Below are 22,899 nucleotides of genomic sequence, written 5' to 3' on the forward strand. Positions count from 1 at the left end.
GAACAGAAACAGGAACATGTTGCAGTTTGAAAGACAGTGTAACTTGATGCATTAAAGGGGTCCTTATTTCTTTCCTTTATTTGATTTCAAACTATCTTTTTGTTCTTGACGTTGTAATATTATCCACTGGACTACTTTCTTTAGGAATGTGCTTTTTTTAGAAAGACTCCAAGCCCAGTCTCAGTGGCTATAGTGCTTGAAGCCACATGACTCACCACAGGCTCAAGATCCCAAGTTGACCTGAAAGCACACTGGGCTGGGTGCGTGGGTAACCAAGATCCTGGTGAGTGGGAGGGCTGAGCACATGGGAACTCGGTATGGTGAGACCTTGCCGACGGTACTTCTTTCTCTCTCTCTCATGCACACAGGCACGCATTGTCTCTCATGAATAAAACAAACTTAAACATATCTCTGTATAATTATCATCAAATTGTGCCAAGTAGATGACACCAACAATGAGGCTGCACTAATATGTCACTGTCATGAACAATCCAGCTGGCTGTGTGTTTTAAACACTTGGTAAGATTGACAGGGAAGCAGCCCTGAGAGGAAACTGCTAGTTTTAGCCAAAAAAGGAACACACAATTGCAAAGCTAGTTCCCGTATTTCAGGCCTCAGATGATTTGGAACTAATTTAATGCTTTGGTGTTTCCAGCGATTTTTTTTTTTTTCCAAAAATGACAGAAATTTGAGCTAACCACTGGGGAATACTCTATGGAAGGAGGCAAAGTGTTTGACATGAGAAGTTCTTTCTTGATTAATGTCAATTATTTTGAGGCCGTTCTAAATGTTTTATATTTATGTCACTTGGTTTATTGGTTTCCTTTCTTAAACCATTTGTTGGAAATGAAAGCTGGTCATCTGCATTCGTGTGACAGTACCTCAGAAAAAGTACCTCAGAAAAGCAGGTTGTGTTTTCCTCATATATTTAAGGACACAACTTCTGACCTATGCCTAGTATTCTCAGTAACAGTGGACAGAAAATATGGTTTCTTTAACCTCTAAGTGTTTCCTGTCATTGACAAGATAAACTTACACGTAGTTACACATAGTTTGTATGGCTAAACATTTAGGACCACTGCTGACATATCAGCTCTGTTTATACACTGCACAATGGAAACTGAAAGAAAACATCCTTTTTCTTGGTTTTATATTTTGTTTAGCTTTGTTTTGGGCCTTTTTACCCCCAAAGTTAATCCATCTATTTCTTCCAAGAAAGAGAGAGCCAAAGAGACCCCCAACAGGAGCCTCTGCCACACCCTACCACTGGCCCTGTTCTGTGTATTTCACATGGGATTGTCTGTTTTAATCTCAGGGAAGTAGATTTGATATGCCTTTGTGCAGTGAGAAGCTTAAGGCCCAGGTCATGTAACTCATCAGTTATAGAGCTAAGATAAAAACCTGAAGGATCATTATAATTTCTGCCTCTGGCCTTGGTGCCTGTTGCCTGTATGTGACTGGGAAGCAACCGCTCTCAGTTTAGAAGGAGGGTCTCGTTTGTGATCAGATAGATAACTGAGCAGAGGTCTTGCCAACTTGAAAAACAATTTGCCTTTGTCTTAAGGCAGTAGTACCGCCATCATGGAAACCGTTCCTCCTCCTGCCTCTCCTATTAATATCTCCATTTGCCAATCACAATAGAGAACCATCTTGGACTTCATTTCTCCCCCTGAGTCTCATATTTGATCCATCAATGATCCTTGAGAATTCTCCCTCATTGGCAGATCTTAATGCTCCCTTTCCATTCTAGGCTGTAAGTGCTTACCCAAGTTAACCCTTGATTATCTGTCACTAAAAGTGATGCCTTAACTGGATAACTGATTTCCTTGTTTCTTACCTGCTTCCAACCCACAGCACACTCCACACTCTCCTAAATCCTTTTCCAACTGGCTGTCAGAAAAGATACATCTCCTTCTATGCCCATGATGCTCCAGCAACACTGAACCAATTGCAGTTCCCTAGACACACTGGGTGTTCTTATATTCATATCCCTGCATGAGCAGGTTCTTCTATCAAGCAGACCCTTCTATTTCTTCTCCCTCTGGCAAAGTCCTCAGTAGTCCTCAAGATCTGGCCGCAGAAGAGATTGAATTTCCTTTCAGGGCTGCATAGCACTAATCCATGACCTTCCTTACCACATGTGCACTCTGAATTAGTATAATCACTTTACAGAGGAGTTCATCGTTGGACTACAAGATGCCTAAAGGCTAAGAATAGACCTCATGTATTCCAGGGCCCAGTCTAGTGCTCTGCGTCTTTTCTTCTTGGAAGTGCTTTATATGTGAAGTTAAGATTTTATAAGGTGCATCTGTCAGCAAAGGATTGCTTGATTAGCTGTAGTATTGATGTAAGATTGAAAGCTGCTTCAGGATAGGAAGAAAAACCTCCTTTTGATGTTATCAGTAGGGATTAGAGAGTGGATCAGAAGCACATGTACCTCCGTAAGAAATTTGTCCTTGGGGGTCAGCAGATGGCATAGTGGTTACATTGCTGGATTCCTTCATGGCCTACTGTTCTTCAAATCCTGGACCCAGTGGTTTAAAAACTCATGTTGGACATGTATGCATGTGTGACTAAGATCCCACGAGGAGAGTGGAGGAAAAGGGATTGCAGTGTGGCCCTATCCCCAACACCTCCCTGAGAGATTATTACTTGCCTTTTCTCTCTCTCTTTCTGTCTCTCTCTCTCTCTCTTACTCTCACAAGCGCAGGTGCCCTAAGGCAAAAAACCTCTTAAAAATAAAAGAAATGTGTCCTGCCAAGGTTGTTATTTTGCAGGCATGGGAGTAATGAGAGCTGGTAGGTAAAGATCACAGGTACCAATTGACTGGCTATACATGTCCAAGGCAAAAAGAACTAGGCTTCGAGTGAGAATAAAGCAGAGGGCTTTGGGACGGCAGTAGTGTGGAGGTTAAGGCGCTGGATCCCAATGGCCAATTAATTGATGGTTAGAATACCAGATCCAGCAGCTTGAAAATCACACCAGACATGTGTACGTGCGTGCCCAAGATCCCAAGAAAAGAATAGAGAAGAAGAAGGGATTGTGGTGTGGCCATCCCCTCTAGGGGATGATTTCTTACTCCCTCTGTCCCCTGCCTATGTCTGGTGAGCACACATGCCCTGTAGCAAAACTCTCAATAAACAAATAGAAATAAAGCAGAGGCCTTAAAAAAACGTAGGGTTACCTTTCTAGGTATCCTTTATGGATCAGTTAGTGTTAGTAAGGAGACTGACTATTATTGCTTGGTATTATATATAAAGCATGCAGTTCAAGGAGCAGTGGAAAAAAAGTTTGATTGTGAAAAAGAAACGTGGAGAATGGGTGGCATTTGTAATCAGATGAATTAAAAATGTAAAATTCATAAGCCAAGTAGACGTAATGAAGGCTTAGTGATTTTTTTTTAAGTATTTGCACAATGTTCCAAACCTGACAAAGGTCTAAGCAAGCAGGCAAACATGTGGAAGACATGTGTATATCCTGGCATAAACTTTTACTGTAATTGCTCTAGGCATATGTCATTGATTTGCGTGTTGCAGTGAGGTCAACATTATTTTATTGGCATAGTCCTTGTTCAGGATGTGAACTAGCTGAGAAGCAAAAATTTCTGATTCAGTTTAGAAATAGAAGTGAAGATGGCAGAAGAGGTTATGGGGGAAAATGTATTTATCAGGTAAGAATACTGCTATTCTGTAAATACCACCGAAGTGAAACTGTGACTTGAGTACCAAACTTTTATATTTGTGTAAAATGAAAATATTCTTTCAAAAACTTCATTATTCCAAAAATATTTTATAAGACCATTTTATAAAATGTACCAAGAGCTCTTCAATTCTCTTCATCATATTGAAAAAACTTGTGTTTCATAGACATCATCTTTTTAATCTATTTACAAAATGATTTTATGTTATAATGATTTTCAAAGGGGAAAAAAGGGAGTTAAAGGATAATAATTCACTGAATATTGATTGTTTTCCTTGATTTGCAGCAATACCGTGAAGAACTGGATACCAAGTTTAATGTCGACAAATTTAAATGGGACAAAATGTGCCATAGAGAAGCTGCAGTAATGTTGAAGGCATTTTTCAGAGAACTGCCCACCTCTCTCTTCCCTGTGGAGTATATACCTGCCTTCATCGCTCTAATGGAAAGTAGGTAGAAGCTGAATGTGAATAGACTAAGATATAAGGTTAACACAATGGCAGCACACAGGAGAGACGCATAATCAAATGTGAATGGAGATGTATAGATTTGCTACTTCCTTACAATTGCTGGTCAAATACTGAGTTTGATGACTGATAGTCATGTATTTACATACTATGTCAAAGTCTGGTAGATATGATTTAGAGAGTTTTATAATTATTAAAAGGCCGTCGGGTTTGAAAGAGCCTCAGAAAGATGAGGCTTTTGAGATTTGCATTCCTGCATCACCATCTGTTAGCCAGGCATTCAAACAATCTGAGCTTTAGTCGCTGCACCTGTAAATTACAGATAATAATTACTTGTCAGAGTTGTCACGTATTGATAGAGTCATCTGGAATAGTGCCTAGTGTATAATAGTCCCTCGCAAAATATGCGATGCCTCCTTTCCTTAAAGCAGAGATCCAGGGTCTGATGATGCGTCACGCCAGAAATGCTACTGGGATGTTTTTGTTTCTGAGAAGAACGGTATCAGGTGGTGTTTTTGAAAGTTACAGAGGCACATAGAATAGGCCTTAAAGTGAGATACTTGCATAAAAGCACAGAAACTGGAAAGTGTATGTCGTCTTTGGTTGTCAGGGAATAATTTGGCCTGGTTTAAACATAGGTGTTAAAGATGTTCAGAATGTGGCATGAGAAAAATATAGGAAGGTAGATTGGGGCTTTGATCAGTATGTAGCTGGGCTTTGACTAAAAACCTGGAGAGTTCAAGAGTCATATGCCTAAATACATACAAGCATATTAAATAAGTGGTGATTCTACCTGGACAGAAAGAGCTGAGGACAAATTGAGAGGGTGTACCCCATCGAATCACTTGGCTACTACTCAGCTTCAGAAAATTTTCCATGTAGGCGTGGGAGCCAGATTCAGGCTTTTTGGGGAAAAGTCTTCATTAAAAAATGTTAGCAAATGAAAGGAAAGAATAGTCAGAATCTAAGTTGTATAACAAAATTTGTCCTAAAAATGATCAGATACCAAATCTTTAAATTTTTTAACAAAACCAAAGTTACAAAGGAACTGAGACAGATTTATAAACCAATTTGTGTCTTTTTAAAAGAGAATATAATAGGCAAGCAGTTCTTTACTAGGCTTTGACTCACATGCTATCTGTAACCAGGGGCTTTTTTTCTTTATAAAAGTGAGTGTTTTTGTTTTATGAGAGAAAAGTAGAAAAAAGAACCAGTTTCCTTCATTCTTTCTTATTTCAGATATTTTGCTTTTAGTTCTAGAATTTCCTTCTGACATTTAAATTTTTTTTTAATTTACTTATCTACTGAGATGTCCTATCTTTTCATTCATTGTGAGCATATTTTTCTCCACATCACTGAGCATAATTATGATAGCTGCCTCAAGATCCTTGGTCACTAGTTCCAACATCTGGTTCATTTCAGTGTTGGTTTCTGTCTTTTTCTCTGAAAATAGGTCACATTTTCTTGTTACTTTGTAATAATGAGTACATTTAAACTCTATTCTGAACATTGTAAATATCGTGTTTTAGAGACTCTAGATTCTGTAATATTTCTCTAAAGGTTACTTCTTTTCTTTAATCATTATTGTAGTTTTAAGCAGGCAATTTATTTGGCTGAACTCAAATTGCCAGTGGTCTTTGACCAGCTGCTCATCTCTCAGTTCAGTCATTTAATCCTTTGCTGTGCTACTCCATGCAATGCATGGCTCATGGGTCAGCCAGATTTGGGTGGGGTTTATACTGGAATTAGAGCTTTCTATCTCTGGGTCTCTCCTCTCTGGGATCCCCCTTGTAGCTTTCCAGTGACTGTGGTTGTCACGCATCCTGTTCTCTGGTTGCTCAGGCCACCATTTGTAACACAGACTAAGGCCTGATGTAGACAAAAAGCCAGAAAAATGAGACAACCTCTTCAGACCATTTCTTAGTTCCAGGTATCCAATCCTTTGTTGAATCTTCCTGCTCTTATTCACTGTTCACTGTAGGTATGTTTTGTCCAGAAATTATTGTTATCTTCAGGACAGTTGATCTGGTAGGAGTTGACTCAGCCATACCAGAAGCACAATTCCCTCTCCATTTTGAACTAAAAAACAAACAAACAAACAAACAAAAAACCAAAGTTTTCTGTGAAGTTTGCTCTCTTGGAAAATTGGCTGCAGAATTACAGATTTCCCTTTGATCAGTGATTTATATGCTAAACAATTAACCAAAACAAACTAGTGCTATGAGTTTTTTTATTTTTTGGCTTTATGAATTATGCAAGATGGATGCAAGCATCCAATGTCAGGGTTGTACATAGAACTGTATTTAACAAAGATGCATGAATCAATTGATTTTTCTTACTATCATTACTCCTTATTCCTATCTAACTACAGCCAGGACACTTTAGTAAAGAGAGAATATGAAAAGTATCCTGTAAGAGTTCACAAAGTCCACATTTCTTTGTATGACTTTGAAAGTGAAAAATACTATATTGCAAATGATTGATTTGATACCAGCCAACTCCGCAGGAAGCCCAAAGTTCTCACCTGCCACCAGCAGGGAATAATGGCCTTTTCATTATACAGAGTAAGCTCTAGTTGGAAGGAGACTTTCTGAAGGAGAGAGAACAGTGAACATGTATGTGTGTGTGTTTTATGGTACCCCTTCTGATGCTCTAAAACAGTTTAGACAATGCGGTCTTTTCACCAGTGTAATGACTTTCTCTTTTCAAATGTAGGCTCCAAATTGCCCATACAATTAAAAGACTAAATACTTAAAAAAATCAAGTCTTAGATACTTTCATGAAAATCTTAATAACTTTCTGGGAAACAATGACCTCAGGGAAAAGAATACTCTTTACTAGAATGCATTAAATGAACTAACTACAAAGCTATTAGCCCCCATACAGTGCAGGGCTTGGTTTCCTGGTAAAACGAAATGGTTTATTTGCGAAATTAGATTTTTAATTATAAAGGACACTCAATAATTCCTCTGAAATTGATGGGAATACAAGGACCTGGGCCTACATCTATATTTTGTTGTTATTCTTCTTCCCTGGAGGGTTTTTTTTGGTTTTTTTTTTACATTGGAAGATTAGAGACAGCCCTCTGCCTATAGTTTATGCACTGAAATAATGTCTTATCTGCTTTTAAAATCTTTGTACCAAGGTATGCTCTTGATAGTGCTTGTTAACCAGGCAAGGCCACATGAATGTACAGTAGCCATTTTCAATATTATTTCCTCCCTGCGTCATGTTTTGTTTACAAATTTAACATAAGTATCTAAACATCTGCATGTAGATGGGGCTGCTGAGGCAATGTGATCTTGTCCTATAAGTGCTCCTCCCAGTGCTCCTTTAGTACACAGCTGTATGCATTTGTCATCCCCCTAAGTCTGGCAAGTCTCTGCTACAGTAAAGCTCAGTGAATTTATTTACTGTCTTTTGCTCACTGAATGTAAATAGATAGATTTCTTCAACTGCGTTCGTTCAGGAACTCCCCACCTAGAGACCATGTTGAGGAGAATACAGAGAGACTAAAGAAATCCTGGATTCTCTTGTATTCAATAAGTTTTCAGTTGGGATAGAATCCCTAAATATAAAGACCAACCCTCTGGCGCCACCTTGTGTTTTTAGTAAGATATAAAATACTCAACAATCTCTAAAGCTCAACAGTCATTTTCCCTGAATGTCCATGGATGATCTAGAACAAGTGTCGTTGATCGTAAAGATAAGAGCAAACATATACGAAGGTAGCTGTGTACAGGTACTGTCTTAAACACTTTCCATACATTAACTCACTTAATCCTCTTAGCCCGGTGAGGTAGGTAGGTATGATGATGCCTGCTATTTTACAGATACAGTAAGAGGATATAGAAGCCACAAGGGACTAAATAACCTTCCAAAAATCACACAGTGACTAAGGATAACATAGAAGATTTGAATCTGGTTCTAGAATCTATATTCCTGATAAATATATTTTGCTCCCCTGTGATGTGAAAACAAGATTTATTTTCTCTTGAGTTGAGCTTCAAACCTTCTGTTTACAGTATGAAAGTCAGTCAAGGTCTGGAAAGGTATTTCAGAAAGGCAGGTGCTACAGAAATCCAGAATTATTTTGAGGCTCTTGTTGCCCACCTGCCTCTACAATGGCATTATGTCATGTGGAAGGAAAGCTGATCTCCTCAGAGAGAACTTACCTTTTTGGTAAGAAAAGCTGAGTCTTTACCACCAGAAGCTCTCAGGAGTCCCCCTGTGCTACCAGATGTTAGCAGGAAGTGCTGTCGAAGTACGTGAGTGTTGTTTAAAATATATGATTATTTTTGTTTCCCCATTAGGAGGGCCTCACATCAAAGTACAATTTCAAGCCTTACACCTCATGGTTATGGCACTGCCGGATGCCAACAGGGATACGGCCCAGGTATGTTGTGCCAACATCATGGTCTCATTGAGCTCTACAGCTCGGAGGAAATGGTTCATATGGAAAAATGAAAGCAGAGCCGACAACTTACTGGACTGCCTGAGCTTGTTCACACCTACTGGCTTTCCATGCTTCCATTGGCAGTCTCCAGGAGGAGACAGGAAGGATGGAAATCCTGGAATCTTCTCTGAAGATTTACATTTAATTCATTCAAGATTTTGAATATCTACCTTTTGCCATTTACTGGGCTGAGTTTTAGAAGTAGGAGAAGAGATAAAAATGAAAGGCTTAAAGGGAACAATGTGAGAAGTAAATGAGACCCTTCTATAACTTATAAAATCTAAAATTCTGTCATTGTTAGTCCTCAGCTGCTTTCTTTAGTGGCAAAAATAATAAATAAATAAATAAGATGAATGTTCTTGGGGAGAAAATTTGAAAACACGAACTTAAATAAATTCCTAAAATGTTTATATTTTAAAATGTATAAATATATCACCATTTAAATAGTTCCAGAATTACAGAATTTCATAGATCATTTGATAGACTCAAGTAATTTTACAGACTATAAAAATGAAGCTCAGAGAAGTTTTGTTTTTCATTTTTCATAATCCCAAATATCTCTCCTTTTATTTCAAATTAAAAAAATTGGTAAAAGTTAGTTTCTCCTCCTATTTTGATAGTAATCTGTATTCAATAGGCAATTTGTTATAATTATAAGTAATCTTTAAAATGAAATTGAGATAAAAATGAGTTGAAAAGAGTTAACAATCTTGAGACCAGTAAGCATAATACTGGAAACAAAGATGATTTTTGAGGCTGCCTCTTATCAAACACTTCAGTGTGTTGAGGACCTTTCCTCTACACCATAAAAATATCAATGTCAGGAGCCAGAAAGTGGTGTGGTGGTTAAAGTGGCTGGACTCCCATATGGCTGACAGTGGTTCAAGTCCCAGACCTGACAGCTTGCATTCTTACTTTCCTTCTGTCTCTCTGTCTCTCTCTGGTCAACTTCAATAAAATAAAAAATAAAATAATGACAATGAATAAAATTTTTAAAAAATCTATGTCAATTGTGATATATGTCAATTATTTATATTCTCAACACAAGGATGGGATTAGCTATGGCATTATAATATTTGTTCTAGTATAATTAAGTAATTTTTCAGAAGCTACAGATTTATTAACTTTTTTTTGCTTTGTCTAAACTATGACAAAAAAAGAGAATTTAGATATTCAAATAAAAATGTCATCTACTTTTTAATGTAAGGTTGCAGCAATTTTAAAACAGTTAGATACATTTCTTACAAAAGATCCCCCAGAAAACATTATGGGACGAGTGAAGATGTTATGCATATGCGTGAGTGTGCACACAGACACACATTCTTCTTCTTTTTTTTTTCCCATTCTTAATTGTGACTGGAACTAAGATCAGGGCTGGTGTGGCACAGAGATAAGACTCTAGCTCAAGAATTGGTTTTCTTGGTTCAGATCCTGGCTCTGTCATGTATTATAATTATCTGATCCTGAGCAAAGCTTCTCAGTCTCTCTCAACTTTGATTTTGTCATTTGTAAAATAATATTAATTATAGTACCTACTGCATAGGATTTGAAACTATGACAAGTGATTATATGTATGTCTCTAAGAGAGAGAGAGCTAAGAATAATACTTGACTCATAATAAAACCTCAAATAAATGTTAACTGTTATTACCATTATGTGTAATGCATTGTCTCATTTGGATACTGTAGTAGAATTTAAACCTGAAAAACTAAAGATTGGGACCAGCAGTTGTCGTAATGGCTATGTCTCTGGACTTCCATGTAGCCGACTGCAGTTCAAGCCCTGGATCTGGTGGCTTAAATGTGCCCAATATCCCAAGAGAAGAATGGAGGAGAAGGGATTGCAACATGGCCATCCACCCCTGGGGGGTGATTTCTCTCTTTCTGTCGCTCTGACTCCCTCTGTCTTTCTGGTGAACACATGCACCCTATAGCAAAAACCTCTCCAAAAAGAAAAACTAAAGATCACTTAAACATTACTTCTTAGGATTTCAGTCCTTTTGCAGAATTTCAGAAGGTTCTGATAAGTATCTGTACTTCAGTGGTTCAGCAAACTTTTATTACTCTTTCTAAAATATTTTCTTTATAAAAACACTTAGAACAGCTGTACTTGCCTTGTAAGCATTTGCCTTTGGCCAACTGAATATTTCGGAATCAAAAAGCAATAGAAAAATAGTACCCAAAAAAGTAAAATTTTTAATTTTTTAATTGAGTTTCCATTTGGGCTGAGAATGAGATATTCAGGTTGTTTAAGTGGATTTTCCTTCCCAAAGAAAACAGTAGATAGCTTTCAACGGTAATGCTTTAAATTTAGGGTTTTGGGGGTTTTTTTAGAATTAATTTTCTTCCTTCACAACAAAACTGCATTTTATGTTTATTTGAGCTGCAGCGCTTTCTCAGGCTGGTTAATATTTAATTTTAATATTTATCAGACTTGTTTAAGATAAAAAGAAAATAGAAAGTGCAACCTATTATTTAGAGACTCCAATATAATAAACTCCATAAAAGTAGAGTCACTTTATGAAGCAGACAGTTGAATAAACTGTGCACCGTTCTTCTTAGCACTTCTAAGCAATTAAAGGGGAAACATGATGCACCGAACCAATCTAGGCCTCTGATGATTTTCCAGACACACAAAGAAAGAAATGAGCGATAGCAATCAGGAGTGCCTTTTGTAATTTACAGATTGCTGTTTCTTCTCAGGCCCTCATGACATTCTTCAATAAAGTGATTGCAAATGAATCAAAAAACCGAATGAGTATGTGGAACATTTCTACTGTAATGGCCCCAAACCTTTTCTTCAGTAGAAGCAAACATTCTGATTACGAAGAGTTACTGTTAGCAAACACTGCAGCTCACATCCTCCGCCTAATGCTTAAGTACCAGAAGATTTTGTGGAAGGTGAGTGACAATTCAACGACTTTCGAGTTTCTCTGGGAAGTCTACAGCACCAAGAAACGCAGAGGCTCCATCATCAAGCAGTTCCTTCAGTCATGGAGGAAATATGACAAGATGGCTCCGGATTGCTTACAGTACCCTTACAAGTTCTTTTTCCTTTTAAGTTTATATATTTGAGGGGGGTTTGGGGGAGAGGTGAGAGAAGCATCCTCCACAGGGTCTCATGCTGTGATCCACTCTCCCTAGCCACCAGCCTTCCCAGGTAAACAAAGGTAACAGGCACACACACACACACACACACACACCCGGCATGTACAAGTCAACCCGGGCACTAAACCCTGATCTTCCCTGTAGCCTCCAGCCTTTCAGAGCATCATGCTACTGCTGTGCCATTGTGGCTGGGCCCACATTCTTTAAGAGTTCCTCTTTAATGTGTTTTCCCTATTAAACTGAAATCCTCATAATTGTGTTTTTCCCTGAACTTTACGGGACAAATGCCACACAATTCCTAGATTCAGGATTCTGAATGGCTGGGTGGAGTTACCATAACCAATTCAAAATCTATTAGGAAGGTTTAATTAAGGCATTTTAAACTGGTTAAACTAGTTGTCTTCTCCAGGTTCCATCTTTCTTAATCACTCAAGTAAGAAGAATGAATGAAGCTACCATGTTGTTAAAGAAGCAGCTCCCAAGTGTAAAAAAGTTGCTGAGGAGAAAGACCATAGAACGAGAGGTAAGAGGAAATGCGTCTCAAAAACTATTTACTACCTGGATTTGTATTTCTCAATGGGGAGGTACAAAGGTGCTTAAGTTAGAACCAATATTCTCACAAAGTATCAGACAGTTTTATGACTACAGACATTGTGGCAATTTCATCCATAAACAAAGGATTGTGGTCTTTTCATTTTGTTGATTAAATAGTTCTTAAAGTTCTTGAACTATTGCTGTCATGAAAACTGCTTAATATTCTTTTAAGTACTTACCAGGAAGACTAAAATGGAGCTCATAGAAATTGAAAGGCAACATTTTGGTCCTTATCAACTACATGTAAGGACAACTCAGTATCCAGTGTCTCTAATACGTAGGGAAAGATATTTCTATATTAATTAGATAATGAAGGAATAGCCAATCTTCAAAATACTTTGTGTAAATTCATTGCATTCCAAAGAATGGAATTTTGTTTTAGCATGGTGGTTTGTGTGGAGGCAAAGGATGGAAACAGGATTTAGAAGGATTGTCTTGCTCTAATTTAACTGGAGATGACCTTCAGTGTCAGGCATTGCAGTCAACGTTGGGAGGGATGCAGAGATTCTTGAAATTCACTTTGCCCTTAGAAGAACTTACATGCAATGTGGGGGATGCTTGTACATGTGGTCTGTGAACACTCAGCAGCATGCAGAGTGTAGACCAGGCATGCACACGAGGTACTAGGACTGTGCAGAGGGCAGAGAACTGTGCTCCAACATGGCAACTGTGGGTGACTCCATGCAGGAAGTGGCGTGTGAACCATATCTTGAAGGACAGAGAGCATCGTGAAGGGAGAAAAGAGAGAAAAGTTCATTTACGGAAAGGGAGTAGTAAATGCCAAGGTAGGGAGCTGGAGGGAATGTTGCTGCTATATCACAAACATAACAAATCGCTGTATTCCCTTATTGATCATAGGCAAAGTTCCTTTATGTCAAGTAAAACCAATATGTCAATTTCAAAAAAAAATTTTATTTGTATTAATTGAGAAAAAAAAATACCATAACACAAAACTCACTATTTCAATCATCTTAAAGAATATAATTCAGTGTTTTTTAGTATATCACAGTGTTGTGCAATCATCACAGTATACATGCTTTCCACTGGTTCTTTGAACACATTTAAAATAGCTCATTTGAAGGTTTTTTTCTAGTAAGTGCAATGTCTGGGCTTTCTTAAGGATAGTTTCTTCTTATTCATTTATTTCTTAAATAATTATTTTGTTTTTATTTATTTATTTATTTACTTACTTATTTATTTTAATTTGACCCAGGGAGGGCAGACTTAAAGAGAGATAGAAAAAGAGAAAGTGAGAAAGCAAGCTGTCAGGATCAGGACTCAAACTGCTTTTATTCATTTATTTTTTAAAGAATTATTTTGTTTTACTTTATTCATTTATTTACTTATTTATTTTAATTTGACCAGGGAGGGAGGGGCAGAGTTAAAGAGAGAGAGAGAGAAAAAGTGAGAAAGCAAGCCACAGGACCGGGACTCAAACTGCAGTCAGTCATGTGGGAGTCCAGCGCCCTTAACCACTGCACCACCTGCCGGTCTGGGGTTAATTTCTTTTGAAGCTACTTTTGTGGCCTGATTGGTTGCCTGGTATTTAATGCAGCCAGATCTCACCTAGCCACCTGTGCAATTTGAATCCTGAATCCAGCAGCTTGAGAAAGATGTCAGATGCATGTGTGTGTGTGTATGTGTGTGTGCCTAAAATCCCAAAAGGAGAGAGAGATGGAGGAGAAGGGATTGTTGCATGACCAAGCCCCATGGGAAGGGGGGGTGCTGTCTCCTGTCCCCCTGTGTCTCTCTGGTAAGTACATGCACTCTATAGCAAATACATACATACATACATACATAAAGGCTTTTCTTTTCTTACTCTGGCATATGGACAATATTTCCTTGACCTTTTTTGCTTATCTCTTAAATATTGGTATTTGTTTAATACAGGATATTTTAAATATTACAGTATAGAAACTTTGGAAATGAGATTCGATCCTCTCTCCAAAGTTTGTGTTGTTCCTTGTTGTAGCTGTTGTTTGTTTAGTGGTTTTTCTGTTGAACTAATTTTGTAAAGTCTGTAATCTTTGTTTTGTGTGGTTACTGAAATCTCTGTTCCATTAACTTTGCAAAGTTCTTATTTCTCAAAGATCTTAGTCTTTAGCCTTGCCTCCCAAGCTTTTTAATTATTTGTTGTTTCCCCCGATACGTATCTACTGCATCAGCAGCCATGACTAAAACAGTATATGCGTTGAGCCTAATGACAACTCTGTGAAAAAAAAATTACTTCTCCCCTTACTGAGGACATAAATATAGCCCATAAATATTTCCAATATTACATCCTTTTGGCACTGGTTAGCTTCCAATTTAGACAACACAGAAGCAACCCTCTTCAACTAGTCTTCAAAGAGCTATCACAAAAGCCAGAAAAGATCAGTAGAGCTCTTTGAGTAGGGTCCATTCTGCTCCCTCTCAGGGAGGAACACAGGGTGTTCCTGGCAGATTCTCACTGAGCTGAGGAGTAGGGATGGAAACGTGTAAGATAAAAAGACTAAGTCTGCTGTTCTTACTCAGATTCTGCTGGTTTTCTTAAGCACTCCACTGGTGTAAGCCCTTGGGTTAAAAATCTGAAAAAGTCAATACTGACAGTTTTTACCAATCTATTTATTGCTTTTATGGAGGAACAGATTTTGGAGTTTCTTATTATGCCATTTTCAATGTGGATAATTTAATGGCACAAGTGTGATTTGTGAGGTGCTGAAGCTGAGATCACTTTGGGCTTTGATACTCACATGAGCATGAGAAAATGTGATTTTTTTTTCTCTGCCCTTCAGTGTTCTTATCTTGTAAATAGGGGGTTGAGTAATAATGTATCTATTTACAGAGTTGTCATTAGGCTCAACTCACATAATGTGAGTGTAAACCATCTTGTAAATTATATGTTGCTATGTGCATGTCCACTATTTCAATTTTAAATAGAACCAAGATAGGATTTAAAAGTTATAAATATGATAGTTACAAAAACTTAACCATGAAGAAATAATATTTCATTAATTTTATGGTACCATACTAGGTTCTAATTCTTAATTTTGATTGGAATAGTTCATTAATAAATTACAAATTCAAAAGCTAGGTAAGACTATAGGACAAAAATTAGCCACTTCTGATGAAGGTCATCGGTGACAGGGCAGGTAGGTGTGCACAGGAACATGCAGGTATATTTATGTCCTGAGAGGCTCTGTGCACATGTCAGGAAATGCGAATATATGTTCTTCCTCTTTTAGTTACATGAATGATAGCGTGCAGGAAACACAGTTCTGCATCTTACTTTACTGACTTCAGAAATAAATCATGGAGATTATCCCAGCCCACAGAACCTACTTCTTTGCTTCTTTTGCCTAATATTCTGTATATACACAGTAATTTATTTAAGCAATCCTATATGGTTGAATAGTTAGACTGTGTCTAATCTTTTTCTAGTAAAATTTGTGCTTCAGTGGATAAAACTGTAGTGGTGTCGTTTTTCGTGAAGTGAAATGAAGTCTATTGTAGGATATGTTTATAGATGTAGAATTGTTGAGTCCAAGGGCATATGCATTTTATAAGGCAATAAATATTGCCAAATGTTTGCCATATAGATTGTACATGTTTACAGTTCCAAAACCAGCATATGCTTATTGTCTCAACTTTAATCCTAGGACTGAATGTGTTTTCTTTAGGTTACAAGCCCCAAGACTTCAAAGGTACTACAAAAATCACCCTCTTCAAGAAGAATGGTAAGAAAAATAATTTCCCTTACCCGCCACCCAATATTCTCTGGCTATATCCACCATTTTCGTATATAATTCTGGCCACGATCTATCCTTCAATCTTGACATTTCACTGTGGCACAGAAAGGGTTAGTAGAGGGACTCAGTTAACTGTGATTCAAACTATGTGGATAGGCACCCTGTACACAGCTGTGGAAAGTTACAGGGGAAGCAAGATGATCATAGTAATAGATACGAGAATGTCAGAGTATGGAATTTACCTTACAGAGGCTTCTGAGAGTGGGAAGAGCAGGGACATGAGATGCTCAAAGTATTCTAGGAGCCCTTTCTTGGCTGCAATGAGCAGAGGCTCTGTCTCCTTCCTAAGTCCGTTGATACCCGTTCCATAGCACGCACTCATGGTTCTTGCTGGTACTATTAGGGAAGCACTATGAGAACTGATTCCATTTCAAGTTGTGTTCGTTTTCTAGTGCAGCCTTAACAAAGTATTGCAACTGGGTGGCTTACAGCAATAGAAATTTACTCTGTCACAGTCCTGGCAGCTAGAAGTCCAGAATCAAGAGACTGGCATGATTGTTTATTTCTGAAAGCTGTGAAAGAAGAATTGGTACTTTTTCCCTTCGGCCAGCTCTTGGTGATGTCAATAATTCTCGGCATTTTTTTTAACTTGTAGATGCATCACTCCAATCTGTGCCTCTTTACATCATGCTCTCACTTTTTTTGTTCTCATGTAAGGACACCAGTCATAGTAGGTTATAATCCCCATGACCTCATCTTGACTAATTACATCACTGGTGACTCTGCTGTCAAGTAAAGTTGTATCTGAGGTACTAGGGGCATTAAGATTTTTGACATATTGGGGCCAGCAGCTGGCATAATGGCTATGTTGCTGGACTCCCATATAGTCGACCGCAGTTCGAGTCTTAGACCTGGTGGCTTAAACTCATGCCAGGCTTGTGTGCATGCGTGCCCAAGATCCTGAGAGGAGAATGGAAGAGAAGGGATTGTGGCATGGCCATCCCCCCTGGGGGGTGATTTCTTGCTTTCTGTCTCTCTGTCTCTCTTTGTCTTTTTGGTGAGTACACGCGCCCTATAGCAAAAACTCCTCAAAAAAAAAAATTTTTTTTTTGACATATCTTTTTGGGGAATATAATTTAATATATTCATCCCAGGATATCTGTTGAGTCAAGTTATTTACATTTTTACATCAATAATACTATATTTTAAGAAGATAGAGATTTAAAGCAATTTCCTGAGGAGTAGCCAGATCCTCAAAAAGAAGTTTGCTTCTGTTCATCTCCTAGATAGAGAATTAATTTTCTAAAAGATTTGAAAGTATGAAATGTGAGGAATTTTCTCATCAATCCTGACATAAGAGGCATTTTTGTTAATCAGACAGCACTGGTCTTTGAGTGTGCTGTCTAAGTGGGAGCTGCAAGGTCTGAGGTCAGTCATGTCTTATGGAAGCAGAGACACCTTTATCCTCTACAGCAGTCCACAGTCTGTTCTACACAGTCTTATCAGCACCCCCTGGGGGGTGATTTCTTGCTTTCTGTCTCTCTGTCTCTCTTTGTCTTTTTGGTGAGTACACGCGCCCTATAGCAAAAACTCCTCAAAAAAAAAAATTTTTTTTTGACATATCTTTTTGGGGAATATAATTTAATATATTCATCCCAGGATATCTGTTGAGTCAAGTTATTTACATTTTTACATCAATAATACTATATTTTAAGAAGATAGAGATTTAAAGCAATTTCCTGAGGAGTAGCCAGATCCTCAAAAAGAAGTTTGCTTCTGTTCATCTCCTAGATAGAGAATTAATTTTCTAAAAGATTTGAAAGTATGAAATGTGAGGAATTTTCTCATCAATCCTGACATAAGAGGCATTTTTGTTAATCAGACAGCACTGGTCTTTGAGTGTGCTGTCTAAGTGGGAGCTGCAAGGTCTGAGGTCAGTCATGTCTTATGGAAGCAGAGACACCTTTATCCTCTACAGCAGTCCACAGTCTGTTCTACACAGTCTTATCAGCAACACATGGAGTAATTGAGTTTCAAGTGCTTGTGTAGAATTCAGTATGGATTGGCCATTCATGGCTGCTCCCTAAAAAAGAGAGCAAGTGGATGAGCCATATTTTCTAATTGATCCTTAAGGTTTTCAGAAACTTGGTCTTCTCAAAATATCCTAAAGTACGGAATCCTGCTTAAAGGAGACTTAAGACATTGATCAATGAATACATTGGGAGAAACACTGAGTCTTTCTTTTCTTTTTTTTTTTTTTGGAGAAGTTTTTGCTATAGGGCATGTGAACTCACCAGAAAGACAGAGAGAAACAGAGAGCTAGAAAGCGAGAAATCTCCCCTCAGGGGGGATGGCCACGCCACAATCCCTTCTCCTCCATTCTCCTCTCAGGATCTTGGGCATGCATACCCACACGCCCGGCGTGAGTTTAAGCCACCAGGTCCAGGACTCAAACCGCGGTCGACTACATGGGAGTCCAGCAACACAGCCATTACGCTAACTGCTGGTCACAAACAGTAAGTCTTATTATAAGCCAGTTTTACTCTCTCATGACTTTAAGGCATTATACTAATGCCTTCGCATGCAGCTAGAGTAAATCTCAGGTTAAATCTAGTCACCAGTGGGTTTCCAAGTAAAAAAGAAAGCAGTGTTTCATTCTGTAAATATTGGTCATGTTTACATGTTTTTCTAATTAAAAATGCCACTGATTTCGTATCTTTTAAGTGTAATATTGAACCGATATTCATCTAGTTTGACAAAATGTACTGAACTTTTCCTCATTGGCAGTCTGATGTGCCAGAAGGAGTCATAAGAGTCCACGCTCCACTTCTCTCTAAGGTGTCCATGGCCATTCAGCTTAACAGCCAGACCAAAGCCAAAGACATACTGGCAAAATTTCAATACGAGAACAGGTGAGTAAACGTGAATGAAGGTCTCTGCACAAGGAAGAGGAACTTTGATCAGATGCCAGATGAGTACATCTTAAGGCATTTACAGATTTGGCCTTTTGAAAAATTACTTTGGGAACTTTCCCAGTAGATTACAAGAGCAAAAAGCAGAGGAATTACATAACAGAAATAGAATTGACAGGAACAAAGGTTATTTCCGAAAGACTTTCTACAAATGAGATTCACAGTAGGTATTATCTGTCTTTGTATCTTCATTTACTCCACAAGTTTTACCTTTTATTAAAATAGAAAATATGTAGCAAGCTGGTTTTGTAGAAATTTTAATATATCTCCAGGGATATCTTATTTTAGGCTCCCTTGGGCTATAACATGCCTCTAGCTGATAGTTTATATAGTTAAATGAGAATCATACCTATTGCTTTTTAATAAACATACTACTAATCTTTAGAATCGGAACGATATTTACCTGCCATTTAAACATGCCTAGACATGCCTTCTCAAGGATAAATGTTTGCCTAGAGGTTTTTGAAAGATTAAAAGCATGGCCAGCTCTGTGACCTATGGTTAAGGGAGCTACATACCACACAGCCAACCTCAGTTCAAATCCCAGCCTGAGCTGCTTAAAAAACACACAAGGCATGTGTAAAATGTAGACTACAAAGTAGTAAAATGTAGACTACAATAAATTACATATGTATAGTGTAATATCCAAGGAAACCTCAAAAGAAAGCTAAGAAATATACTCAAAAAGTCATACATAAAACATGATAGAATCCTAAAAGATAGACCATATCCTGGGCCATAAAACAATGCTAAACAAATTTCAATTATTAAAAATATAGTCAAAGTATCTTCTCTGACTTTAAAAGAATCAAACTGGATATGAGTAACTGGGAGACAAATGAAAATCGCCAAATACTTTAAAACTAAATCACACACTTCTAAATAATCCATGGATCAAAGAGAAAAATCTTAAAGAAAACATTTTAAGAGCACAAAGAGTAAAAATAAAACTAACATATCTAATTATGTGCAACGCAGCTAAAGCAGTACTGAAAGAAAGATTTTTACTAGTACAGGCTTATTTAGAAAAGAGAGTAAGATCTTAAATAAATAATCCAAGTTCTTATCTTTAAAAACTAGGAAAATAAGGGCAAACTAAATCCAAAGGAAGCAGAAGGAAGGAATTAATACAAATAAGCAGAAATCAATGAAATTTAAGACAGAAAAATGATAGAAATGATGCATGAAGTAAAAAGCTGATGTGTTTTTTGTTGTGGTTGCTGTCGTTTTGTTGTCTTTTTTTTTTTTAAGAGAGATTTTTGCTGTAGAGCATGTGTGCTCGCCAGAGAGACAAAGAGACAAAGTGAGAAATCATCCCTCAAGGGGGTGGCCATGCCACAGTCCCTTCCTTCTCCTCCATTCTTCTCTCAGGATTTTAGGACACATGTGCACGAGCCTGGTATGAGTTTCAAGCCACCAGATTCAGAACTTGAACCGTGGTCATCCACATGGGAGTCCAGCACTGTAACCATTACACCATCTGCTGGCCCCAAAGCTGGTTCCAAAAAAAAAAAAAAAATTGATAAACTTCTTGAAGAACTAATGAGATAAAAAGAGAAAATATATGAATCAACAATATCAATAATAAAATGGGACATCACTAACATAATGTTTCTGTTAAAAGGATAGTAAATATGTGAACAACTTTATGCTTATAAATTTAAAAACGTAGAAGACATGGACTAATCCCTCAAAAACCACAAATTACCAAAACACAAGATGAAATTGATTACTTATAGCTGTTAAACAAATTGAATCTGTAATTTTAGTTTCCAAAAAAGAAATCTCAAACCCAGATGGTTTCACTGAAGAATTCCAGCAAACATTTAAATACAATCTTTTCCAAAACACAGGAGAGGAAGAAATACTTCCCAACCTATTTTAAAAAGCAGTAGAATTACCCTGAAAACAAAACCAAAGAGTATTAAAAAAGAAAAAAAAAAAAAGAAGAAGAAAAAGAAACCCAGAAATGATAGCATATACTAAAGCATATATACTAAGCTGCTCCACAAGCTGGAGTGACATTAGAGGACTGGGTTAAATTCATGAACCAACCTAAAGACCAGTGATAAATGCTTATAATCCCAGAAACTCAGAGAGGCTGAGGCAAAAGATTTATGAGCTCTAGGCTGGCCTGGACAACATAGTTAAATCCTGAGTCAAAAAGAGACTGATGTAAGTGGCATATGCAGCTGGAAGGCTGACCTAGGGGATCACACCAGATCATATCTTAACGAAAAACCAAAAAAAAATCTCTGCATATATCTATCATAAATTTAGATATGAAAATGCTCAACAAAATAGCAAATCTATTCCGGCATGCATTAAAAGAATTATATACTATAAGGCCCACAGATAGAGTAGTGCTTAAGCCTCTGGATTCCACATGGCCAACTCCCAGTTTGAGTTCTGGACTAGTTGGCTTGGAAAACACACTCAGTGTGCCTGTGTGCATGCCCCAAACCCTGAGAATAGAATGAAGAGGTGATTGTGGCATGGCCATCCACCCAGGAGGGGGCTGTGGTTTCTCACTTTCTCTCTCTCTGGCAAGCACATGGGCCCTATGGCAAAATATCCTTAAAAAAAATTATATATATATATGCATGTATCTCATGACCAAGTGGACCTAGTTCAGTTATATAAGTTGATTCAACATTAACATTTAAAAGTCAATCAATTTAATTGACCATATTAACAGGAGAAAAATCACATGATCAGTATCAATTGATGCAGGAAAAAAATCTGACAAAATTCAGCACCAATTCATGATAAAAAAAAAAATACTCTCAGCATATTAGAAGGGAACTTCCTTGGGACCAGTAGATGGAATAATGGTTACTTTGCTGGACTTCCATTAATTCAACCACAGTCTAAGTCCCAGACCGGCAGCTTAAAACTCATGTCAGGCACGTGTACATGCATGCCCCAAAATCCCAAAAGGAAAATGAAGGTGAAGAGATTACAACATGGCCATTTTCTTGGGGAGTGATTTCTCACTTTCTGTCTTCAGGGAATGCATGTAGTCTATAGCAAAAATCTCTCTTAAATAAAAAATAAATAAATAAAGGGAACTTCCTTAACTTGATAAACATCATCTATAAAAATTTATAGCTAAAATTATACTTTATGATGAGATATTTAATTCTTTCCCTCAGGCCAAAAACAAGGATATCTACTTTCATCACATTCAACATGCTACTGGAAAATTAAGCCACTGCAATAAAATAAGAAAAAGAAATAAAAGGCATACAAACTACAAAGAAAAATTAAAACTATCTCTAGTTGCAGAGACTACTGTCTATCTTCAAAATTCCATTAAATTGAAGAAGAAAAAGACCCCTTCGAACTAATAAGTTAGTTCAGTAGTTCACAGAATACAGTATCAATCACAGTAGAACATGTGGAAACCTAATTTAAAATCAAAAGTAAAAGCAATACTATTCATGCTAACTCCAAAAGAAATACTTAAGTATAAACTTAAGTAAACAGGTACAGGATATGTGTGCTAAAAATTATAAAATACTGATGAAAGACATCAAAGGAGACTTAAGGAAATGGAGAGATGTACCATTTTCATGAACTAGAAGACAGTGTCGATTGTCTCCAAGTTGATCTATAGAACTGATGCAATTACTATAAAATCCCAGCAGGATATTTTGTAAATATGCACGAGCTTTTTCTAAAAACATTATATGGAAAGACATCTCTAGAATAGCTAAAAGAAAATCTCAGGAAAGATGGGGACCAGCAGTTGGCATAATGGCTATGTCGCCGGACTCCCATGTAGTCGACCATGGTTTGAGTCCCAGACTTGGTGGCTTAAACTCACATTGGGTGTGTGTGTGTGCATGCCCAAAATCCCAAGAGGAGAATGGA

General features: G+C 37.5%; 1 protein-coding gene and 1 long non-coding RNA gene across 7 annotated transcripts in view; one reads left to right on the plus strand and one right to left on the minus strand.

Moving 5' to 3' along the window:
* ARHGAP28 (Rho GTPase activating protein 28) overlaps window positions 1-22,899 on the plus strand; it is a 205,591-nt gene that overhangs the window by 178,827 nt on the left and 3,865 nt on the right. For all 3 annotated transcript variants that reach the window (XM_006164003.1, XM_006164004.1, XM_006164005.3), the window contains 6 exons: window positions 3,986-4,148; window positions 8,480-8,562; window positions 11,325-11,522; window positions 12,139-12,252; window positions 15,983-16,039; window positions 18,839-18,963. In XM_006164003.1, the coding sequence (XP_006164065.1) occupies window positions 3,986-4,148; window positions 8,480-8,562; window positions 11,325-11,522; window positions 12,139-12,252; window positions 15,983-16,039; window positions 18,839-18,963 (740 nt within the window). The remainder of the gene's footprint in view (window positions 1-3,985; window positions 4,149-8,479; window positions 8,563-11,324; window positions 11,523-12,138; window positions 12,253-15,982; window positions 16,040-18,838; window positions 18,964-22,899) is intronic.
* The window catches only part of LOC102497373 (uncharacterized), a 55,754-nt gene that overhangs the window by 5,896 nt on the left and 26,959 nt on the right, over window positions 1-22,899 (minus strand). The window lies entirely within an intron of this gene.

The sequence above is a fragment of the Tupaia chinensis genome, unplaced genomic scaffold, assembly GCF_000334495.1.
Source record: "Tupaia chinensis unplaced genomic scaffold, TupChi_1.0 Scaffold143584_1, whole genome shotgun sequence".
Lineage (NCBI taxonomy): Eukaryota > Metazoa > Chordata > Mammalia > Scandentia > Tupaiidae > Tupaia > Tupaia belangeri.